Here is a 25,305-nt window from a genome sequence, read left to right as displayed (position 1 = left end):
GGCAGAGAGAGAGGATCTCAGGTTGACTCCTTGCTGTCAGTGTGGAGCCCAGCATGGGGCTCAAACCCATGAACTACGAGACAGATCATGACCTGAGCTGAAATCAAGATTCAGATGTTCAACTGACTGAACCACCCAAAGACACGCCTTGAATAAGGAATTTTAATGTTTTCATTTGTATTGCTGTTTCATGATTTATTTTTCTGCTTTTTGTTAGATTTTTTGTTATATCTTTCCTATAGTAAACAAGTGTAATTAATATTTTATAAATAAATGTTTTAGTATAAATTCTTTATAGTGACTTTGTTGAGTAAAACTGTATGAACATTTCTAAGACCTTTAATTACCCAGTTGTGTATAGAAATGGATATGTTACAATAACCAAGAGAAAACTTAATTTTTCTAAGATATCCTGTCTTGCATTGGAAAAATTAGGTTAGCCTCTAGAGCTTTTAGAAATAGTATCTCGTAATACTAGCTACTGTTTTAAAGAGTAGATAGTATGTGTGCCAGGCATTGTATATAAGTATCTGCATGTGTGGCTTGTATATATGAATATGTGTACCCAGTCTCACAGTAACACCATTAGGTATGATCCCCTTTTTAGGTATGAAAAAGTTAAAGTTCAAGAAACTGAAGTAATTTGATTAAGACAAAATAGACTATAAGTGGCAGAGCTAGAATTTAAAGCCCAGCCAGTATGACTTCAAACCAGGCTTTTCCTCACTTTGTTCTTTGTATTTTCTGTCAAGTTCGGGCAGGATTTTCATTACCAACAAAAGTGTGGGATCTGTGCCTTGAACACAAAATTGATAGCCACTGCTAGAAAGATGGTGGTTCTTTCTTTAAATTGTCATTCCCAGTGACCCTGTGCCTCAAAAAGGAAATGATCCAGGATTTATGGGTTTGTCATGAGAATTAGACTTCTGGTTTACAAAGGAAGTTTACTCTTATATTTCATACCACCCTTGTATGAATTCATCTTTAATATTATTTACTGTACTATTCACTTAGAAACAGAAATAAACTGCTCCTCAATGTTGTATTTTTGGGGATAAAAGGAGAATTGGACAAAGTGTATTCTGGGAATTTAAAAACAGCACACACAATTATAAATGTCAGTGTTCCACTTCAGTGTTTTTTTTTGTTTGTTTGTTTTTGTTTTTATCAGTTTCTTAGTCTGATTTGGTTAAGAAGGTAGAAAAAAGGAATTTGAAACAGGAGATAAATCTTGTCAAATTAAAAGCTAGAAAATAAAGAAAGTATAAGCCTGAAATTTCTTATTCCTGAACTTGGCTTAATTCTTTCAGTTTAGAGAGATTTCCTAGGGCTTGTGTTTTTAAATTTCTCTTAAAGGAAATCTGATTTTTGGTGGAGAGAAAGAGTGCCCATTCACTCTTTAAATGACTGAGAAAGTAGACAGGATATTTTGCTATTTTTAAAAATTCATAATAAGTATCTTTAACATTGTCTTGTCACTAACTTAGATTTAGTGCCCATGTGCTGGTGTAGATGTCTATAGCAGAGAACATGGGTTGTGGTTAAGCTTGTGAAGTTAGCCCGAGAAGTCACTGAAGAATAGTAGCCCCTTTCAAATCCAATTAGTCAATCAATTGATCAAAAAACATTTACTAATGACAGTATGTGGTTTATTGTTTATCTGAAAATCAGAATTCTCAGATAGCTTCATGGAACTTTCTGCAGTGATGGAAGTGTTCTATATCGATGCTGTCAATAATCACTAGCCACATTGAAAATACTAGAAATATCGCTCAGGCAATTTAGAAATTACATTTTAAAATTCATTTTAATTTCTTTAAATTTAATTAGCTACAAGGGCCAGTGGCTTTATGGCCACAGGTGTAGAAAGTGGGTCTAAATGTTCTGTTATCACCAGACCTTTGTGCAGTTAAGTTTAAGGTCCTTCCATTGCATTTTGTCAAACTGCCCAGCACTTGATAGCTGTGAACAAGAAGTATAATCTCCTGTAGTCCCACCTAAATTTCATGCTTTCTTTTTTTAAGTTTATTTATTTTTGAGAGAGAGTGTGCGCGCGCATTAACAGAGGAGGGGTAGAGAGAGAGGGAGACAGAATCCCAGACAGCCCCCTTGTTGTCAGCATAGAGCCAGAAATGGGGGTTGAATTCATGAACTGGGAGATCATGACCTGAGGTAAAACCAAGATTCGGAAGCTCAATCCACTGAGCCACAAGGGCCCCATTTCATGCTTTCTTGTTAGCCTGATCTAATCCTGTGGGCTAGCTAACCAACTCCTGTCAATACATGTCACATCCCTTTCTCATGCTTTGATTCTGGAATCAAAGAAGTAACGGCAGGGCCTTTCTTGCCATCGTGGAAGTGTTGAGTCCCACCTTGTTCTAGGGAGGTGGCCTGGTATCTTGGAAAAATAATAGACTAGCTATAAAGCCAGTTTGTTTGTATTTCATCCCTGGAATGAAACAGTGGTATAGAAATGATTGTTACTTAGCCTCCTCTGAAGACCAGGATAGTCGTATTAACCCTGTGCAGTGAAGTCCTCAGTGAGAGGACTGAGGACTAGGTAAAGCGTAGGCCTGTGTTGTAAGAACCAGCAGAATCTAAGCAGTCAGTATCAATTGCAGAGAAGGCATTATGCAAATAAGCATATGAGCAGGTAACAGAAAAGTAATATTTACTGCTAGTGACCTGTAATTCTAGTTAATCTTTAGGAAGAGAAAGAAAACAGGCCTTGGAAATAACACTAAATAACCTTAGTCTTTGCTGCACAGTAGACAGCCTCACCCACCGAGTTCTTACCCATGTAAAGTTCATTCATTTCATTCTCACAAGAAATCTGTGGAGTACCTCTAGCTCCTATTAATATTCTCATTTTATTTGCTCTTCCTCCAAAAAAAAAAAAAAAAAATGCAATGGGTGGAGGGCCTGGGTGGTTCAGATGGTTAAGCGTCCGACTTCGGTTCAGGTCATGATCTCACGGTTTGTGAATTCGAGCCCCAATGGGCTCTGTGCTGACAGTTCGGAACCGGAGCTGGCTTCAGATTCTGTGTCTCTCAGTCTCTCTGCCCCTCCCCCACCTGCACTCTGTCTCTTTCAAGAAAAAAACATTAAAAAAAACTTTTTTTAATGCAATGGGTAATGCTGTTTTGCTCCCAATTTAAGCAAAGTGTCAGTTAAAAAAAAAAAAAGCTATGGGAAATTTGGGAAAATTTGAGCAACGATTAGATGTTTGGTGATTTTAAGGGAGTGTTGATAAATTTTAAGGTATGATAATAGTACTGCATTAATTTTTATTTCTTAAAGTCTGTATCTTTTAAAATACATATTAAAGTATGAAATTAGTGATGTCTCTTAATCAGAAATGATTCACTTGGTGGGAGATGGCACTGGATAGAAAGACAGATAAAAAAAAAAACAAAACTGACCATGTACTGATAGCTGTGCTCTCTCTATATATCATATATATAATTATACATTTATATTATGCTCTCTACTATTGTGTATTTTTGAAATGTTCTATTATAAAAAATGTATTGCACATAGAATAAAAAAAAAAACTAAGGAAAAAAAATATTCTCATTTCATAGAAATGGAGTCATAGATTGAATTTGTCCACAATCACACAGCTAATAATTGGCAATGCCAGGATTTAAATCTAAGATGTCTTAGATCCAAAACCTGTATCTTCCCTCCAGCCTCTCAAATCGCTGTGTGCCATGCAGTGGACTTTCATGGGCCTGGATCCTCCCTCTTAGAACTTTCATTTTTCTACCAGTTATTTTCATTTTGTACAATTCTCAGAATCCCACTTTAAAGCTCATGGGACTCAATTATATTAGATCTGATTATCTATCTAAAAGACACATTCAGGGGCGCCTGGGTGGCTTAGTCGGTTAAGCATCCGACTTTTCGCTTAGGTCATGATCTCGGGGTTCGTGGGTTCGAGCCCCGCGTCGGGCTCTGTGCTGACTGCCAGCTCAGAGCCTGGAGCCTGTTTCAGTCTGTGACTCCCTCTCTCTCTGACCCTCCCCTGCTCCCGCTGTCTCTCTCTCTTCTAGAAATAAAAAAAAAATATTTAAAAAAAAATAAAATAAAATAAAAGACACATTCATTTCTTTATATATACATCTTATAAATAGGAATAAAAGTTGTTTTCATTAGTTTAGGAAACATCTGTTGGGTCCCTTGCAGATGTTAGGTACTGTTTGGCACTAAAAAACAAAGTTAAAAATGAAACAGCTGATGTATTCTAATAGTTGAGGGTTTTGTTGTAGAGATAGACACAAACAAGTCAGTATGAAAAGTGCTCTCAGAGCACAGTGAAAGAACAGCTTTTCCCAAGGAAGTGAGGAAAAGGACTGATATTCATTCAAAAAAACATTTTTTTTTTTTGTTATGGTTGAACCAGCCCATCAAGACTTCTCACAGAGACAACATTTTAGAAGCGACTTAATTAAAATGGAGAAGTCTATCCTGCCTCCCTGCCCATGTTCCTTCTCTTGTAGCACAGAGTGTTTTACGGCACTTATTGTTTCCTGGTGTATGGCCCTACATGGACCTTAAGCCCTCTTAACTCACCACGTCATGGCCAGCCTCTCCTAGAGGTGGTAGAAGAAAAGTGTGTATACTAGCCAGGTTTGGGCCTGGGGTGGGTGAGGCTTAGGGTTGAAACTAAACTGTAAACAAAATCGATTGGTTTATTCCAGGCATGTCTTCAGTGAAAACAGAAATTAAACCTAGATTATGTTCTGGCAACTACAGTTCCTAGTCCAACCTTGTTCGGCTAGCTAGCCATTCAAAGAAGGAAGGAAAGAAGGAAGAAAATAGGGGCGCCTGGGTGGCTTAGTCGGTTAAGCGTCCGACTTTCGCTTAGGTCATGATCTCGCGGTTTGTGGGTTCGAGCCCCGCGTCGGGCTCTGTGCTGACTGCCAGCTCAGAGCCTGGAGCCTGTTCTAGTCTGTGACTCCCTCTCTCTTTGACCCTCCCCTGCTCACGCTGTCTCTCTCTCTCTCTCCTCGAAATAAATAAAACATTAAAAAAAAAAAAAGAAGGAAGAAAATAAAAGGAAATTCTATTTGTCTTTGTTTTCTTTGGGTCACTGCATTAATCCCATTAATCCTCTTTGCTCCCACCACAGATTTGCATGAATTCTTCCTACTTAGTAAACAAGCAAATTGATCTTATTTTATGGTTTGGAATAGACAGTTTGCTTTTTTAGGGGGTTATGTGTCAATCACAATCATCCCTTATCAACATATGCAGTGCAGAGCACAGTTTTGATGTAATCAGTTGCTAGATGCTAGTGGGAAAATAAAAAGAAACATTGCTCACAATGTTTCGGACTTCCTGAAAACTTGTTTACAGGGTGTTTCACACTTTATCAGTGTTGACAGTGATAAAACTGTCAGCCTTTGAAATTATAGAAAATGAAAAGATATTCCATTTGGTTTTCCTTCTCTGGTCTCAATGACATTTTTAAAGAAAAGTATTGTTTCCTGTTTACTTGAGTAGTCATTTCTATTTTCAGAAAACATTTTGACAAATTGTCACTTTATTAAACATACAGTATTTTCTATTAAAAATAAAAGATTCCCACCAGAAACCTTAGGACTTGGACTCCACTGAAGACTGTTACTTTCTAGTTTTTTGTGTATTTCATTTGTGTGTATAACTCTCATATTTTAGCCCATTCTGACACTATTTCTACGATGCTCTGAGAGCTTATTGGAAAGTAAATGCATATTCTTCAAATTCCTTAAACATATAAATCAGTGTAAGCCAGTGTCATGATAATATTCACTGGTGTCATTCGTTCTGTATGTAATTTATCAAGTGAAGTTTAACACCTTAGGTTTGTTTTTATTTTCAGTTTAATATTTAGAAATACTATTTAAATATGGTACAATATTAATCTCAATACGACATGCTCTGTAAACCTTTTTTGGTCATCACATAACATTTGTGGCAGTAAGATACATTGAGAGGTGTTTGTAAGGTGTACAGCAGGTAATACTGGATTGCAAAACAAAACGAAATTGAGGGCACCTGGTGGCTCAGTCGGCTGAGTGTAGGACTCTCGATTTTGGCTCAGGTCATGATCCCAGGGTCATGGAATCAAGCCCTGAGTCAGGCTTCATGCTAAGCGTGGATCCTGCTTAGGATTCTCTCTCCCCCTCTGCTCCTTTCCCTTGCTCTCTCACATGCTTGCTCGCTCTCTCTTTCTCAAATTAAAAAAAAAAAAAGTAAAAAAGAAATTGAGAGGTCATACTACCTAGAGAAATAATGATGGAACCATGGACATAGATACTGAAAAGTTCTAACTTCTCCTTCCTACTAGTAAAGGAAATTGAACATGTGAATTTATTTTTTTTGCAGAGACTCAGCGATGTGGCAGTGAGATGTATTTGCTCATCACATTGAAACTAAATTGTGGTCACTGCCACTGGACATTCTCTGGAATCCTTCATACATCTATCTCTTCTTTGTACTTTCACCCTCACTGACCCATGACACCCTTCATCTGGCTCCCTCTCCTGGGAAACCTTCTCTAACCCCAGTGGGATTACTCAGTGTCTTTTCTGAGTTGGGGTATTCTAACTCATTAACACCCTTTTCCTTTTCAGTAAAACCATCCCATCAACCTTCTTTCTTGTCTCTGACTAGATTCCTAGTCCCCTAGCCTACTACCTGGCATATCAAAGGTAGTAAAAAGAGTGAAATGAACCAAATGGACCTAGATAAGAGTTTTAAGGCCTTTCCTATATCAACTACCCTTCCAAATATATTTTACTAGGTGTGTTATTATTTGAATTAGTTTCCCAAGCCCTTGGAATATAAAAAGTTACATCTGTGACTAAAATTTCAGGCTTCCCATTTTATGCTAAATCGTTTTAAACCTCATTCAGATTCCCTAATTCAGAAATTATGACCCTATAGATCTAGTTAAATTATGCTTACCTGTATAGTTATTTTTGGAAGGTAAAGGGTACTTGTGAGTATATAAGAAATTTGAACAAGATTTCAAGTATGTTTACCTTAGAGAATCAATTATTTTCAAATCTTAGTACTGTTTGTACAGAAACAAGTGGTATGCTCGTAAAAAAAATTAGTCACGTCTGCTCACAGATACAGAAAACAGATTGGTGGTTTCCGGAGGCAGGGTGGTCGGGGCAGGAAACATGAATGAAGGGGGTCAAAAGGCACAATTTCCAACTATAAAAGAGTTAGTCCTGGAGATATAATGTACATCATGGTGACTATAGTTAATAATATTGTATATTTGAAAGTTGCTAAGAGAGTTGATTTTAAAAGTTCTCATCACAAGAAAAAAAAATTTATGTCTATATACATTGAAGGATGTTAACTGGACTTATTGTGATGATCATTTCACAATATATACAAATACTGACTCATTTTGTACACCTAAAACAATATAACATGATGTATCAATTATACCCCAATAACTAAAAACAATTATATCTATTTCAGAAGGCTTGCGAACACTTTCTCTTTTCTGAGGACTATGGTTTTAATTTATGATTTAAAGTAATAAACTAAATTTCCTTACAAATCATTTCTATTCTAGACTTAATTCAGTTTAACTTGAATCAGGAAGAATTTTACTAAATGTGTACAGTCAACATTTTTGTTTTATGCTGTCTTAAATAAACATTTGTGTCATCGTTAATATAAATGTTCCCCCTTGTTTCTTGTAGCAGATACAGGACCAGATGAGCCGGCCACATGCTGTAATAGCTTGGCCTGAGTTCTTCTCTCTCTCCGAGCCCCACAGCTGGTCAAAGAACCATTATTTCTACCTTGGGTTTTCCTTATTTTCAGCAAAGCTAACAACATTTGAAATACATATGTAAGTGCTATTTTTGAAAATATAAAAGGGGCGCCTGGGTGGCTCAGTCAGTTAAGCGTCAGATTTTGGCTTAGGTCATGATTTCACGGTTCGTGGGTTCGAGCCCAGCGTCAGATTCTGTGCTGACAGCTAGCTCAGAGCCTGGAGCCTGTTTCAGATTCTGTACCTCCCACTCTCTCTGACCCTCTGCTGCTCAGACTGTCCTTCTCTCTCTCAGAAATAGATAAAAACATTTTTTTAATTAAAAAAAAAGAAAATATAAAATTATTCAGCCACATGTCAAAATAGAGGGTTTTTTTTTTTTTTTGCTAAATCTGTAGTGGTTCATTTAATTATAAAAGGGGTCCAGATTAATAGTTACCAGGTAAATTTTTTTAACGATTTTAAAAAGTTTCTGAAACTTTTAAAAATCTGCATGTTTAGGATGACACTGCATATTATCATCTCCATAATCTCTGGGTCTTGAAGGTCTGACTTTGGGTCAGCCACCAAGGCAGAGGGCTGAGTGAGTAAACAGAAATGCTGTGATGTTGCAAAATGACACACAATTGAGAACAGCATCACGCTTTCCAACTGCATCACTTTACTGTTTATTCTTGTTAATTGCGTATCAGCTAACTTTGTTTTTTTCCCCATTTGAAACTAAAAGAGCTCTATTTTTTATTGCTAAAAAGGATTCCTGCCAAGTCAACCTTCCTTATAAGATTACTATGAACCACAAAATTTCAAAGTTAATTTTTTTTTTATCAAGAATATGTTTTGAAGGGCACCTAGGTAGCTTAGTCGGTAAAGCATCCAACTCTTAATTTTGGCTCAGGTCATGATCTCACAGTTCTTGAGACTGAGGCCCATGGTGGATTCTATGCTGACAGCATGGAGCCTGCTTGAGATTCTCTCTCTCTCTCTCTCTCTCTCTCTCTCTCTCTCTGTCTCATCTGTCTCTCTTTTCCTCCCCTGTGCACTTGCATGCACATGTGCACTCTCTGAAAAAAAATAAACTTTTTTAAAAAAAAGGAATATGTTTTGAATATTTTCATGTAGAACTCAATATTAAATATTAAAGAAAATTAAGATAAGGGAGCTATTACCACTTAAGAGGCCTGTATTCCCAAGAGGCAAATATTAAAATATAGAGTGTTAAACTAATAGCTAATAAAAATACTAGCTTTATAATAGTGATTAGCAAGGAATTTGAAACCTTTAAGAGGCCCTTCAAGTCTGCCCATAAATAAGAAGGAAATGGAATAAAGTAAGCAAAAATACTAAGAATGTAATGCTTGAGATCATGGGTATATTCGTACAGATACCTAATGTAGTTGCATTGAAGGTAGGCCAAATATATTAATGGTTTTTATTCATTTTGATGCAATAATCCTGCATCTTGCATGAGTTTATTTACTTTGTCAACAAGAGATCAGAAAAATGGGCCCCTTTTGGGCTTGCATATGTGTGTGTAAATTATGCCATGTGTATAGCCATGTGGTCCTACCCAGAAGATAAAAAACATCTAATGCTATCAAATCAGTGAATTAACCTTCTTTTGAAAGAGTGCTTATATTAAGTAAGGAAGATACCCTTTTTTGGATTTGAGCTAACTAGAATAATTAGAAGGTTGAACTCATTAAAATAGCTATGAAAATTGTAGTGATTATTAGTACCAGAGAAGAAAGGCTAAAGTAAGCTTTCACTTAGTTGGAATGGTTTGCTGTTTTTAATTCAGTTTAACCTTAATGGCCTTAAACAAGACTGAATTGGGGTGCCTGGGTGGCTCAGTCGATTGAGCGTAAGGCTTCAGCTCAGGTCACAATCTCATGGTTTGTGGGTTCAAGCCCCGCGTTGGACTCTGTGCTGACAGCTCAGAGCCTGGAGCCTGCTTCAGATTCTGTGTGTGTGTGTGTGTCTCTCTCTCTTTCCCTTCCCTGATCATGCTTTGTCTTTCTCTCTCTCTCAAGAATAAATAAACATTAAAATTAAAAAAAAAAAAAAGACTGAATTGAGCAGAACATAGTTCTAGTAGTTCTAATATTGGTAATGTTTTGGTTTTTAGAGAGAGAGTACACATGATCTGGGGAGAGGGGCAGAGAGAGAAAGAGACTCTTAAGCAGGCTCCACACTCAGCACAGAGGCCTATGCAGGTCTTGATCCCATGACTCTGGGATCATGACCTGAACTGAAATCAAGAGTTGGGCACTCAACCAGCTGAGCCACCCAGGTGTCCCTAATATTGATAATGTTTACCTATAAACTGTAAGGTTCTAAATAGAAAAACTTTACCTAGCACTTTCTTCTTGTTAACTTAGTTATTAAAATAATATTACTTGATCCTATTTTAAAAACATTAACTTGAAAGCAAAACCTTGAAGTTTGTGACATCTTTCATCCATCTGGCTGTGTGAAGCATATTTGCATTTGTACCCAGACAGTGCTAGACACTGTACCCCATCCCCACCCCCTATTTTCTTATAGCCTCTTCTTACTATCTGTCTCTGTTTCTCCCTTTCTTCTGTCTCTTTTTGCATGTATGTGTCTAGCTCTTCTCTGTCTCTCCATCTCTCATAATTTTTTCTTTACCATACCTATTTCTTTACCATACCTATAGTCTATAGGCGTAAAATCTCACTATTGCAAATTTGTATTTGGATAGAATTTGTGGAAATATACTAGACCCTTAAACCCTAGCAACCACTGATGTGTTCTATATTGCTTTAGGGATTTTCACTCAGCATAATTCCTTGGAGATTTATCCGTAGTGTCATGTGTATCAGTGGTTCCTTCCTCTTTATTGCTAAATAGTGCTGTGGTATGGATTTAACTGTTTGCTTAACCATTCATACCCATTGATTACATTTAGGTTTCCAGTCAGGGGCTATTATAAATACAGCTGCTATAAACATTCCTACATAGGCTTGTATATAAAAATAAGTTGGCATCTCTCTGCAGTAAATGCCTAAGAGTGCAATGGGTTGTATAGTAATTGCATGTTTGTGTTTTTAAAAATTGCCAACCTTTTTCTGAATGGCTAGAAAGCTTTACATTCCCACCAGCAATATTTGAGCAGTCCAGTTTCTCTATATCCTCATCTGCTTTTGAGGGTGTCACTATGTTTTGTTTTAACCATTTTGAGAGTATAGAGGTCCTATATAACTTTGGTTTTAATGTGTGTTTTCTTAATAGCTAATGACATTTAACATCTTTTGATGTGCTAATTTGCCATTGTTATATCTCATATGTGAGTTGTCTGTTAGTGACAATTGTCCATGTTTTATTTGACTCTTCATTTTTTCGCTGTGAAATTTTCAGATTTCTTTATATATTCTAGGTTATAGTCCTTCCTTGGATATGTGATTTGCAAATATTTTACCTCTGTAGTTTCTCTCTTTGTCCTCTTAACAAGGTCTTATTCGAAGCAAAAAATTTTATTTTTGATTAAGTCCAGTTTTGTAATATTTTTTATGGGTAAAATTTTTTTTCTCTCAAGTCTAAGTACACTTTGCCTAGCCTTGGTATTGAAGATTTTCTCCTATGTTTTTTAAAAGTGTTATGGCTTTATAATTTACATTTATGTTTATGATCCATTTTGAGTTAAATTTTATATAAAGCTTGAGACTTAGTTTGAAGCTCATACTTTTTTGACTATGAATACCCAGAGTCTACTTCTTTTATTGTATTGCTTTGGCACTTTTGTGAAAAATCAGTTTGGCCTATCTATGGAGTATACTTTTAGGTTCTCTATAATGTTTTATTAATTCATGTGTATTCCTCTACCAATATCATAGAGTATTGATTATTGTAACTATATAGTAAGTCTTGAAAGTAGATAGAGTAATTCCTCCCACTCTATTATTCTTTTTCAAAATTGTTTTAGATATTCTAGTCTTTTGCCTGTCTATATAAATTTTGGCTTTTTTCCAACTTTGTTGGAAAAACAAATGTATGAGCAATAAAAATTATATATATTTAAGGTGTATAACATGGTGATTTGATATACACATTGTTAAATGACTACCACCAAACATCTTTCACCACACTTAGTTACCTTTTTTGTGTGTGTGTTGAAAACATTTAAGATCTACTTTGTAGCAAAGTCCAACTATATAATATATTATTGATTATAGTCAACATGATGTACATTAGATCTCTAGAACTTATCCTCTGATAACTGGAAGTTTGTATCCTTTTACCAATAACTTCCCTTTTCCTCATCCCATAGCTCCTGACAACCACAAGTCTACTCTCTGCTTCAATATTTAGATTCCACATATAGTTAAGATTATGAAGCATTTAACTTTCTATGTCTGGTTTATTTCACGTAGCGTAATGTCCTCCAGATTTGTCTATATTCATGTTTTCACAAATGGTGGGATTTCCTCTTTTATGGCTGAAAATTATTCCTGTGTGTGTGTGTGTGTGTGTGTGTACACCGTGTTTTCTTTATCCATTTATGTTTTAAGAGACCAAGGTGGCAATGAAGATGAAGTTCAGATCTCTTTGAGATCCTGATTTCATTTCTTTTGGATATATACCCAGAAGTGAAATTGCTGGTTCATATGTAGTTCTATTATAGTTTTTGATGAACCTCCACACTGTTTTGTATAATGAGTGAACCAATATGCATTCCCACCAAAAGTGTGGGGGAGTCTCCTTTTCAGCATACCCTCAACAACACTTGATATCCCTTGTCTTTTTGAGAAAATAGCAATCTTATCAGGTGTGAGGTGAAGTCTTATTGTGATAAGAAAAATTTTTTTAATGTTTATTCATTTTTGTGAGAGAGACAGAACACAAGTGGGGGAGGGGCAGAGACAGAGAGAGGGATGCAGAATCTGAAGCAGGCTCCAGGCTCTGGGATGTCAGCACAGAGCCTGACACGGGGCTCGAACTCGGGAATGGTGAGATCATTACCTGAGCTGAAGTCGGACACTTAACAGACTGAGCCACCCACGTGCCCCTCATTGTGATTTAGATTGGCATGTCCCCTAATGATTAATGATGTTAAGCACATTTTAATATACCTGTTGGCGATTTGTATGTCTTCTTTGGAGAAACATCTACTCAGACCTTCTGCCCATTTTCTAATCACGTTGTTTATTTGCTTTAATTGTATTAGTTTCTTACATATTTTGGATATTAATCCCTCATGAGATATGTGGTTTGTAAACCCAACTGGATCTGGGCCCACACCTGAGACTCAGGTTAGCAAGGTTTTTGCCTGAGGCAGGAGGTAATGTGGCTCCTCTTGTGCCTCTTGTGGATAGTGTTGGTGGCAGGCCCAAGGCCAAATGGGGCTTGCAGCCCAGAGCAAGGGGGTCAGGACTTTTTTTTTTTCCCCCAGATCTGTAGCTACTGTGGCATAGACCTGCCTTCTCAAAATGGCCCTCCTCATTATTAGGCTTTCACAATCTCCTACCTGGATCCTAAAGGCATTTTTGTCCATGGATGGCTACAAGTTATTGCTCTTATGAGGGAATATGGGTAGTGATCTTCTATTCTGCCACCTTGCTAATGTCCCATATAAATTTGAGACTAAGCTAATATACATCTGCAGAAAGTCTTGCTGGGATATCAATGAGAATAGCTTTAAACCTATGTATCCATTTGGGGAGAACTGGCATCTTTATGATATTCAGTCTTTCCGTCCACTAAGTATGGTATGTTTCTCTATTTGTAAGATTCTTGCTTTATTTTATCAGTGTTCATAGCTTCACACAAGTAATATATATGTTTACTAGATTTACATGAAAAGAGTTTTTGTTATTTGCATATATAAATGAATTTTATTTTCAATTTTGGTGTCCACATGCTCACTGATAGTACATAGAAATACTTTTTTTATATGCTGTAATCTTGCTGAACACACTCATTCTAGGAGCTTTTCTGTAGATTGTTCTCTTGTAATTTTCTACACAGTCATGTCATTTACAAACGGAATAATTTATTTCTTCCTTTTTGATCTGTATGTCATCCACCCCACACACACACACTTCTTGCCTAATTGCACTGGCAAGACCTTCCAGCCCTATGCTGAATAAAAGTGGTGAGAGCAGGCCAGTCAATGCCTGGCTACAGAGGAACGCCAGGTGGTCTCTCTAGAAGCTGTGTCCCAGGAACGCTGCATGGGAGGCACACAATGGAGCACCATGGGGGTAGTGAGGACCTCCTGGCATGGGCTGCATGCAAGCCTGGCCTCCAGAACTGCCTGGTCTCTCAGGTTCCCTCACATGGACCCTTTCTCCGACCACACTCTACTACTCTGCAGGAGCACCAGTCCGCAGGCTGACTCAGAATTAGTGTGCTAGGTGGGAGTTGCCAGGTTGTAGTAGTAGTCGTAGCTGTGTAGCCAAACTGCATCCATTATCACCTGCCATGCCATCTTCTCTCGGGGGCCCTGCCAGTGTCCCAGGGCATAGGTATGGAGGTGGAAGAGGATGGGTGAGCAGCAAGGGGACAAACGTTGAGTGGGTCATGGGCTCCAGAGGCCTTGGCCATCTAGGGGCCTAGGGGCACGTGAATTCAATGGGCATAAGAGGAACTGCAACGTTAACCCGGCACAGCCAAGTCAGTGGAGTATAAATATTGCTCCTTCTCTACCTGTGGCTCACTCTGATGACCTCATATGCCCTTAGGAATCTCCTTCCCTCAATTTGGAAAATGTAAATAATTGTCACAACCTCTTTTCTTTCCATTTCCCCTATTGTTTGTGGAAAATGCTGTGAAAAGTATTCAGTGGCCTATATGTGAAGAAAGAACATAGGCACCTTTTTAACAACAACAGAAAAGAAAAGAAAACATAGTTAGAATGAATATCTTTGTCTTGTTTCCCTTCTTAGACAGAAAGCATTCATTCCTTCACTGTTAATTATAATGCTAGCTGAGGGTGTACTCTATTTCTTGTTTTCTGACTTTTATTATGAATGAGTGTTGAATGTTTTAAAATAGTTTTTCTGCATCTACTATGAATTACATGACTTTTTCTCATTTTAATATGGTCGAGGTGATTTAAATATCAAATGAAACTTGAATCCCTGGAATTAATCTCTTTGTCATGTTGTATAAATCTTATATTTACTTCTGAATTCTACTTAAGTAGTATTTCATTAAGGATTTTTCATCTGTAGTCCTGAGGAATGTTGGTCTGTGGTTTTTCTTTTTCCTCCTCCCCCTTTTCTTTTTCCTCATTCTCCTTCTCCTTCTTCTGTACTGCCTTTTTCTGGTTTTCTTATTAGGGTAATACCAGCTTGATTATCAGGTGAATTGGGCAGTGTTTCCTCCTCTTCTGTGATATCTTCTAGTCTGTGATATCCTCTGTTTCATTCTTGATTTTGGTATTGGTATCTTCTCTATTCTTTCCTTATGAAAGAGATTATATAAAATTGGTTAATTCTTCTTTGCACATTTGGTAGACTTCTCCAGTGGAACTGTCTAGATCTGGATTTATCTTTCTGGGAATTTTAAAATTACATATTTGGTTTCCTTAGTATTTATAGGTCTGTTCAAATCATCTATTTCATTTTGGTTGAGTTATGGTAGTTAGTGCTTTCAAGGAATTGGTCCATTTCGTTTAAGTTGTTGACAGTTTTCTATGTATAGCAGTTTATAGTAATCACATACTAGCTTCGTGATGTCTTCATAGTCTGTAGTGATATCCTGTTTCATTCTTGGTTTTGGTGATTATATCTTCTCTGTTCTTTTCCTTTGTCAGTTAATTTCATTAATCACATCAAAAAGTCAACTCTTTGTTGCATTGTTTTTTATTATTATTCTTAATTTCATCTATTTCTGTTCTTTATTATTTATATCCTTCTATCTACTCTGGGTTTATTTTGTCTTTTTTTTTTTTTCCACGTTTAGAGCTTAGCTTATTGATTTGAGATTTTTCCTCTTCTCTAATGTAAGCTTTAAAGGCGATAAAAATTTCCTCTCGGTATTGCTTTAGTTGTTTCACACAGATTTTGATATATTAAAGTTACATTTTCACTCAGTTAAATGTTTTATTACTTTTTTAAATTTTCCTTGGCACTTCCTCCTTGACCCATGGATGACTTAAAAGTGTGTTGCATTTATTACTGTTTGTTATTTTATTTCGTCATTTCCTAGTTCTCTTTTGTGTTGATTTTTAGTTTACTCCATTGTGATCAGAGAGCTCACTCTGATTTCAGTTCTTTTAAATTCACTGAGGTTTGTCTTATGGCTCATAATATAGTCTTTCTTGGAATACGTTTAATGGGCTCTGGAAAAGAATGTGTAGTTTTGTTGTGGTTGGGTGGAATGTTCTATAAATGTCTATCAGATCTTGTTGATTGATGGTATTTTTATCCTCTTTGGTATCTTTGCTGACATTCTGTCCAGTTTTTTTTTAATCAGATGTTGAGAGAGAGCTGTGTAATCTATATTTCTAATTATGGATTTATCATTTTTCCTTTCAGTTTTATCAATTTTTGCTTTATGTACTTTGAATCTACATTATTTGGTACATATTAAGATGGCTATGTCTTCTTGGTGGACTGATCTTTTTATCTTTATGTAACATCCCTCTGGTCTCATAATTTTCTTTGCTCTGAAGCCTACTTCATCTGATACCCTACTACATTATTATATTTTATTAATGTTTATGTGATGTATTTTCCCCATTCTTTAATCTATATCTTTATATTTGAACTGAATTTTTTGTAGACAGCATATAGATGGATCATAATTTTTATTTTTATTTTTTTTAATTTTTTTAATGTTTTATTTTATTTCTGAGAGAGAGAGAGAGACAGCATGAGCGGGGGGCAGGGTTCAGAGAGAGAGGGAGACACAGAATCTGAAACAGGCTCTAGGCTCTGAGCGGGCAGTCAGCACAGAGCCCGATGCGGAGCTTGAACCCACGAACCGCGAGATCATGACCTAAGTGAAAGTCGGACGATTAACCGACTAAGCCACCCAGGCGCCCCTGGATCATAATTTTTAATCCACTCTGCTAATCTTTGTCTTTTACTTGGTTTATTAAGACCATTTATACTTAGTGTAATTATTGATATGTTAGGACTTAGGTCTACCTTTTGATTTTTTGTCTTCATGTTGTTCACCTTGTTTTTATTTTTTCATTTCTGCTTTTTTTTTTTTCCTGGCTTCATGTGGGTTATGTAAACAATTTTTAGAATTTTATTTTAATCTATTTTAATGTTTTCATATATATCTTTCTTATAGCTATTTTATTGATGGCTCTAGTCTTTTTTTTTAATTTTTTTTTATTGTTTTATTTATTTCTAGGAGAGAGAGAGAGAGACAGCGTGAGCAGGGAAGGGTCAGAGAGAGAGGGAGTCACAGACTCTGAAACAGGCTCCAGGCTCTGAGCTGGCAGTCAGCACAGAGCCCAACGTGGGGCTGGAACCCACGAACCGCGAGATCATGACCTAATCGAAAGTCGGACGCTTAACGGACTAAGCCACCCAGGCGCCCCTTGATGGCTCTAGTCTTATATCATATATATATATATAACTTATCACAGTCTACCCGGGTCAACATTTTGCCAGTTTTTGTGAAGTATATAAATCTTATCTCTCTCTTTTTTTAAATCTCCATTGTTTTATTTTTTTAATATTTTATATTTTTATTACTTTTTTTCTTAGTTTATTATCAAATTGGTTTCTATATAACACCCAGTGCTCACCCCAATAAGTGCCCTTCTCCATGCCTATCATCCCCCTTCCCTACTCCCCCACCCTCATCAGCCCTCAGTTTGTTCTCAGCATTCAAGAGTCTCTCATGGTTTGCCTCCCTCCCTCTCCCTAACTATTTTTCCCTTTCTTCTCCCCCACGGTCCTCCATTAAGTTCCTCCTAATCCACCTATATGTGCAAACATATGGTATCTGTCCTTCTCTGCCTGACTTATTTCGCTCAACATAACACCCTCAAGGTCCATCCATGTTGCTACACATGGCCAGATTTTATTTTTTCTCACTGCCATGTAGTATTCCATGGTATAGATAAACCACATCTTCTTGATCCATTCGTCCATTGATGGACACTTAGGCTCTTCCATGTTTTGGTTATTGTGGACAGTGCTGCTATGAACATTGGGGTACATGCACATGTGCCCCTATGCGTCAGCACTACTGTATCCCTTGAATAAATTCCTAGCAGTGCTATTGTTGGGTCCTAGGGCAGTTCTATTGTTAATTTTTTGAGGAACCTCCACACTGTTTTCCAGAGGGGCTGTACCAGCTTACAGTCCCACCAACAGTGTAGGAGGGTGCCCATTTCTCCACATCCTCACCAGCATCTAGAGTCTTCTGATTTGTTCATTTTAGCCACTCTGACTGGCATGAGGTGGTATCAGTGTGGTTTTGATTTGTATTTCCCTGATGAGGAGGGATGCTGAGCATCGTTTCATATGTCTGTTGTCATCTGGATGTCCTCTTTGGAGAAGTGCCTGTTCATGTCTTCTGCCCATTTCTTCACTAGATTATTTGTTTTTCGGGTGTGGAGTTTGGGGAGTTCCTTATAGATTTTGGATACTAGCCCTTTATCTGATATGTCATTCGCAACTATCTTTTCCCATTTCATGAGTTGCCTATTAGTTTTACTGATTGTTTCCTTTGCCGTGCAGAAGCTTTTAATCTTGATGAGGTCCCAATAGTTCATTTTTGCTCTTGATTCCCTTGCGTTTGGGGATGTGTCAAGTAAGAAGTTGCTGCAGTGGAGGTCAAGGAGGTTGTTTCCTGCTTTCTCTTCTAGGGTTTTGATGGTTTCCTGTCTCACATTCAGGTCCTTTATCCATTTTGAGTTTAGTTTTGTGTGTGGTGTGAGAAAGTGATCCAGTTTCATTCTTCTTCATGTTGCTGTCCAATTCTCCCATCACCATCTGTTAAAGAGGCTGTCTTTTTTCCATTGGAAACTCTTTCCTATTTTGTCAAAGATTAGTTGGCCATACATTTGTGGGTGCAATTCTGAGTTCTCTATTCTATTCCATTGGTCTATGTGTCTGTTTTTGTGCCAAAACCTTATCTCTTATATCCCTTTAACTGTTCTTAATTATATCATTTTGAATATTATTTTTGCATGCATTTAAAACTATATCAGTGTTATAATTTTTGCTTCACCTATAAATACAATTTTGTAAACCCTACTGGAGTAGGGTAAATAGTAAAGCCTATTAAACTTAGTATCTTTCCCTTTTTATTTCTTCCTTCCCACAGATCTTAGGGTTTTGTTCCTTGTATTTTAAGTCTTGTTGTTGTTGTTGTTTTCCATATTGTTTAATTTCTCTTTTTATCTTCAAGTTCACTAATTTCTTTCTGTTTCTTCCATTCTGCCATTGAACCCATTGAGTTATTTTCACTGTTTTATTCATTGGTTCTAAAATTTCCATTCTAAAAATATCTTATTTTTTGCTGAGACTTTCTGTCTTTTCATTTGTCTCATGCATGTTCATAATTGCTTATTGAAGCATGTTTATAATGGCTGCTTTAGCATCTTTGTCAGATCATTCTAAAACTGGTATCATTTCAGCATTGCTATGTATTAATTATCTTTTTTTCTTTGAGATTTTTCCTGGATCTTAGTATAATAAGTAACTTTAGATGGTAAATTTGAGGTTTATGATATGAGAATCTGGATCTTACTTAAGCCAGTTTTAGGGGGCTTTGTCTGACATTGCTTTGAGAGAAAAAGTGAAGGGAGCTGGGGTTGGGGGGCTTGTTACTGCCAAGTGTAGGTAAAAGTCTAAATTCCCCACTTATCTCCATTGATACTTGATGAGTGAAGAACTCCTTGTTACTGCTGGGCAGATGTGAGTTCCAGCTTCCTGCTAGACCTAGGCTGACATCAACTTTGCTAGGAGGGCCAGGGGTGCTGCTTCCCACATGGCTTCCACTGACAACACTGGAGGAAAGTGTGAGGATAGAGGGTAGTCACAGTACCACTGGGTGTAGGTGAAAGTCCTGACTCACTGCTACTCTGACTATACACCAGAGGGGCAGGGAGAGGTACTGATTACTAATGTCAGGTGGGAGTAGAAGTCCAGACCGCCAGGTGGTCTCCAGTGTCATTGTGTGTGTGTGTGTATGTGTTTGTGTGTGTGTGTGTGTGTGTGTGTGTGTGTGTGTTGGGGATTGGGGAACTGATTAGGAAAGGTCATTATAAGCCTGCAGCAATGGAAGTCCCACCATTCTATCCTGACTTCTCTCACACCACCCCATCTCGGCTATAGAGACTTTCTATTACAGCCTGATGAGAGTGCAAGTCAGGGCTCCTCGCTCATCCTTTTCTAGTGTGTGTGGTAGTGAGTCAGAGGTCTAGAATAGAGCAATCATTTAAGTTTTGTGTCTCACTAGCCTGGCCTTTGGGTGGGGAGAATAAACTTTTGCAGGGGCTTTTTTTTTAATCTGTATGCATCACTGTATTAGGTTGCTACGTTCTTCAGTTTGAAATCTGAGATATAAGCAGCAAACAGAAAACCCAGAAGCTCACCAGTATGTTGTTCCTTAGGCCCCAAGGTCTAGGTCCTAGCTGGCATGCCTTCTTTCCACCTGTCAGTATCTTTTTTTGTTTAGTTGATATATAACATCAGGCATTTTAGTTGTGCTTAATGGGATAAATTAGGGAAAAGGATGTCTACTCCTAAATGGAGTAGAAGTGGAATCCTAAGTTTTCTTTAATATTTAGCAGCATTACCTCTTTTGAGGAATGAATGTTGAAGAGTCTTCTCAAATCCGATGTTTGAATGGAACCGGGAGAGTTTTGTCTGTTATGTCCCCAGACTCCTTTTCTACCTAAATGTGAGGCATTTCTGTGACTGTGCTCCATTTGATAGTGAAAGTGGAAGCTTCTTGGGACTTGATGTCATGCTCTTTGAAAGATTAGAGCTATCAATATGTCTAAGGGTTTTATTTATAAATACCATTTCTTTTAATGTCTGGGCAATTCTTTGAGCCCGTTGATAGTCTTTGCTCACTCCCTTAATTTCTTCATGAGGCATCCTAAATCCACCGTCTACCAGACTGGGAGACCTGAGGAAGCTGAAGCCCAGGTACTGACATGGTCTTCTTCCATTCTCCCTCTCCCAACACAGGACTTGCACTGGAAAAGTAGAATTCATTCCACTGACATTCATTCTTCAGTGTGTGAGGGTGGGTTTCCCTTTGTTTGTTTGTTTTACTGAAGTGTAGTCAACATACAATATCCTGTTAGTTTCAGGTGTGCAACATAGTGTTGAGAATTCTGTACATTACACAGTGCTTACCATGATAGGTTACCATCTGTCATCATACAAAGTTTTACAGTGTTATTGACTATGTTCCCCATGCTGTACTTCTTATCCTCATGGTATATTCATTTTATAACTGCAAGTTTGTAACCTCTGAATGCCCTTCACTCATTTTGCCATCCCTTGTAAGCCCATCCCCTCGGACAACCACCAGTTTGCTCTCTGTATTTATGAGACTGTTGCTATTTTTGTTTGTTTGTTTTTGCTTTTATTTATTTTTTTTATTTTTGAAACAATTTTATTGAGCTACACTTCATCCATTTACAGTGTATAACTCAGGACACCTGGATGGCTCAATCCATTAAGCATCTGACTTCAGCTCAGGTCATGATCTTGCGGTTTGTGAGTTCGAGCTCTGGGTCTGGCTCTGTGCTGACAGCTCAGAGCCTGGACCCTCCTTCTGATTCTGTGTCTTCCTCTCTCTCTCTGCCCCTCCCCCATTCTTTTTTTTTTTTATTTTAACGTTTATTTATTTATTTATTTATTTTTACAAATAGTTTATTGTCCATTTGGTTTCCATTATAACACCCGGTGCTCATCCCCACAAGTACCCTCCTCCATGCCCATCTCCCCACTCCCCCCCCCATACCTATGAGTCATCAGTTTGTTCTCAGCATTCAAGAGTCTCTCATGGTTTGCGTCTCTCCCTTCCCCCCTATTTCCCCCCTTCTTCTCCCCCATGGTCCTCCATTAAGTTCCTCCTAATCCTCCTATACGTGCAAACATGATATTTGTCCTACTCTGCCTGACTTATTTCGCTCAGCATAACACCCTCAAGGTCCATCCATGTTGCTACACATGGCCAGATTTCATCCTTTGTCATTGCCATGTAGTATTCCATTGTATAGATAAACCACATCTTCTTGATCCATTCGTCCATTGATGGACACTTAGGCTCTTTCCATGTATTGGCTATTGTAGAGAGTGCTGCTGTGAACATTGGGGTACATGTGCTCCTATGCATCAGCATTTCCATATCCCTTGAATAAATTCCTAGCAGTGCTATTGCTGGGTACTAGGGGAGTTCTATTGTTAATTTTTTGAGGAACCTCCACACTGTTTTCCAGAGGGGCTGTACCAGCTTACATTCCCACCAACAGTGTAAGAGAGTGCCCGTTTCTCCACATCCTCGCCAGCATCTAGAGTTCTCTAATTTGCTCATTTTAGCCACTCTGACCGGCGTGAGGTGGTATCTCAGTGTTTTGATTTGTATTTCCCTGATGAGGAGGGATGTTGAGCATCATTTCATGTGTCTGTTGGCCATCTGGATGTCCTCTTTGGAGAAGTGTCTGTTCATGTCTTCTGCATATTTCTTTACTGTGTTGTTTGTTTTTCGAGTGTGGAGTTTGGTGAGTTCCTTATAGATTCTGGATATTAACCCTTTATCTGATATGTCATTTGCAACTATCTTTTCCCATTGCATTGGTTGCCTGTTAGTTTTATGGATTGTTTCCTTTGCCGTGCAGAAGCTTTTAATCTTGATGAGGTCCCAATAGTTTATTTTTGCTCTTGATTCCCTTGCCTTTGGGGATGTGTCAAGTAAGAAGTTGCTGCGGTGGAGGTCAAGGAGGTTGTTTCCTGCTTTCTCCTCTAGGGTGTTGATGGTTTCCTGTCTCATAATCAGGTCCTTTATCCATTTTGAGTTTATTTTTGTGTATGGTGTGAGAAAGTGATCTAGTTTCATTCTTTTTTTTTTTTTAATGTTTTATTTATTTCTGGGAGAGAGAGAGAGAGAGACAGCGTGAGCAGGGGAGGGTCAGAGAGAGAGGGAGTCACAGACTGAAACAGGCTCCAGGCTCCGAGCTGGCAGTCAGCACAGAGCCCGACGCGGGGCTCAAACCCACGAACCGCGAGATCATGACCTAAGCGAAAGTCAGACGCTTAACCGACTAAGCCACCCAGGCGCCCCCTAGTTTCATTCTTCTGCATGTTGCTGTCCAGTTCTCCCAACACCATCTGTTAAAAAGGCTGTCTTTTTTCCATTGGATATTCTTTCCAGCTTTGTCAAAGATTAGTTGGCTGTATACCTTTGGGTCCAGCTCTGAGTTCTCAGTTCTATTCCATTTCAAGACAGTATGGTATTGGCACAAAAATAGACACATAGACCAATGTTTTTGCTTTTAGATTCCATATATAAGTGAAATCAAATGGTATTTGTCTATCTTTGCTGATTTATTTCACTTAACCCTTTAAGTCTATTCATGTCACAAATGGCAAAATCTCATTCTTTTAATGGCTAAGTAATATTCCATTGTATATATGAACCACATCTTCTTTATCTATTGAGTTGTAGCTGTCACTTAATGGGGTGGCTTAGTTTTATCTTTCCATAGCAGGTGAGTCATTGCCCTTTGTATTCCTGATTTAGCAAGAACATGAGGGGAGTCCAACATGGTAAATAAACTGTTATATTTCTTTCTCTTTTCCAGGCAAAAGCTTATTATCCCAAATGGAAGTTGCCCTGTTATTCTGAATACTTATTTTTGTCAGAAAATTGTTGCCAAAGAAGATTCAAAAATAATACATGCAGTGCATTCTTGGGACACACCCCTTCCAAGAAGAAGTATCACTTTGGCTCAAATGTTTATATTTAAGAGTCTAACAATTAAATCTCCTGAAAAACAGGTAAACTTTCATTGGTTTAGAGGTTTTATGCTTTGTAATAATATTGAGATTGAAAAGTATAGTGAAGATGCTTACCTTTGGTTTCCCTTCAGTTATTCAGCAAATATGCATGGCAGAACAGCTTGTTATTGTTAACGCCTGGCGAGAGTGCAGTGCCGTTCATCGTTTGGTTGTGACCTTTCACAGTGTTTCATCTGATTTTTACTTTTAATCTTTATCCTAATCTGTCAAAACAAATGAGTTTTCATTTTTTTAATTCTCATTTTGTAATTGTCTAAGAATTTTGCTTAAATTTAAATTTTTTAAAAGTCATGTTTTTCTTTTTCAAAGTATCTATATCTATATCTCTTGGGACAAAAAGAACAGCATAAATTTGAGATTATACACTGAAATTATATACTGATTTTTAGAATTTTATTGGCTCTGTGTCATGATCATTTATCAAGATGGATTTAGCACTCCAGGGACCATTCCAGGCTCTAAGTGTCTGTGACTACAGGTGCACTATCTCAGGTTCACCTAGTTAGCTGAATTAGCACTGAGCAGAATGCTGAGACTGAGAGATAGTGTCAGGGGATATAAAGGAAAGTAGATAGAGTTTCATCTTGTTTGTAAATGTGTCATCAAGCCTACTCTCCCTTTGATGATCAAAAGAAGTGTATGAAGGGGATTATGGGAAAAGGAGGGCTCTCTAATCAATTTAATTTATGGCTCAAAGTGCATTACTGCTTTAACATATAGTTGTAAACAGCTACAGGATATTAAATTCATGAGATACTTAATTTTTCTGTGTCTCAATATTTTTATCTTTAAAATGGTAATAATGATAGTCTACCTGCTTGTGTGGCTGTGAGGTTAAATATGTTTGTTATGGAAGGAAGTACAGTACATAAATAAAAGTGCCTCGAATGTGCACTAGAAGTGTTATCTTACTACAATATTTAATATTATTGTAAAGGTTGTTGGGAGGCTACATGAACCTATAAAGTACCTAGCCTAGTAGACTGCATATAAAAGCACTTAATAATAGAATTTATTTTAAAAAATTTTTAATGTTTATATATTTTTGAGAGACAGTAGACATAGAATCCAAAGCAGGCTTGAACCCACAAACTGTGAGATCATGACCTGAGCCCAAGTCAGATACTTAGCCAACTGAGCCACCCAGGTGCCCCAATAATATAATTTATTTTTATTTTTATTTTTTTAATTTTTTTTAAATGTTTTTTTTTTTTATTTATTTCTAGGAGAGAGAGAGAGACAGTGTGAGCAGGGGAGGGTCAGAGAGAGAGGGAGTCACAGACTGAAACAGGCTCCAGGCTCTGAGCTGGCAGTCAGCACAGAGCCCGACGCGGGGCCCTAACCCACGAACCGCAAGATCATGACCTAAGCAAAAGTCGGACGCTTAACCGACTAAGCCACCCAGGCGCCCCAATATAATTTATTTTTTAACCCCTAGTCATTCTTTTGTTTTTTTTAGTCCTGCTGGGATTGCGACCTCAAAAAAGAAGAATTTTCTAAATTATCATGAAGTATTGTAATAGCAGGACTTTCTTCATGTTTTCA

At 37.6% G+C, this 25,305-nt stretch overlaps 1 protein-coding gene across 3 annotated transcripts in view; it reads left to right on the top strand.

Annotated features, from left to right (window-relative positions):
- SPIDR (scaffold protein involved in DNA repair) overlaps positions 1-25,305 on the top strand; it is a 338,790-nt gene that overhangs the window by 166,082 nt on the left and 147,403 nt on the right. For 2 of the 3 annotated variants that reach the window (XM_039222923.1, XM_039222926.1), the window contains one exon: positions 23,544-23,739. In XM_039222923.1, the coding sequence (XP_039078854.1) occupies positions 23,544-23,739 (196 nt within the window). Of the gene's footprint in view, positions 1-7,813; positions 7,865-23,543; positions 23,740-25,305 lie in introns of those variants that run through there. The other variant, XM_039222924.1, reaches the window with a different exon arrangement.

The sequence above is a fragment of the Hyaena hyaena genome, unplaced genomic scaffold (genome assembly GCF_003009895.1).
Source record: "Hyaena hyaena isolate Hyena2069 unplaced genomic scaffold, ASM300989v1 scaffold_1218, whole genome shotgun sequence".
Lineage (NCBI taxonomy): Eukaryota > Metazoa > Chordata > Mammalia > Carnivora > Hyaenidae > Hyaena > Hyaena hyaena.
The sequence above is the reverse complement of the archived record's forward strand: the minus strand, read 5'-3'. Positions and strand labels throughout refer to the sequence as shown.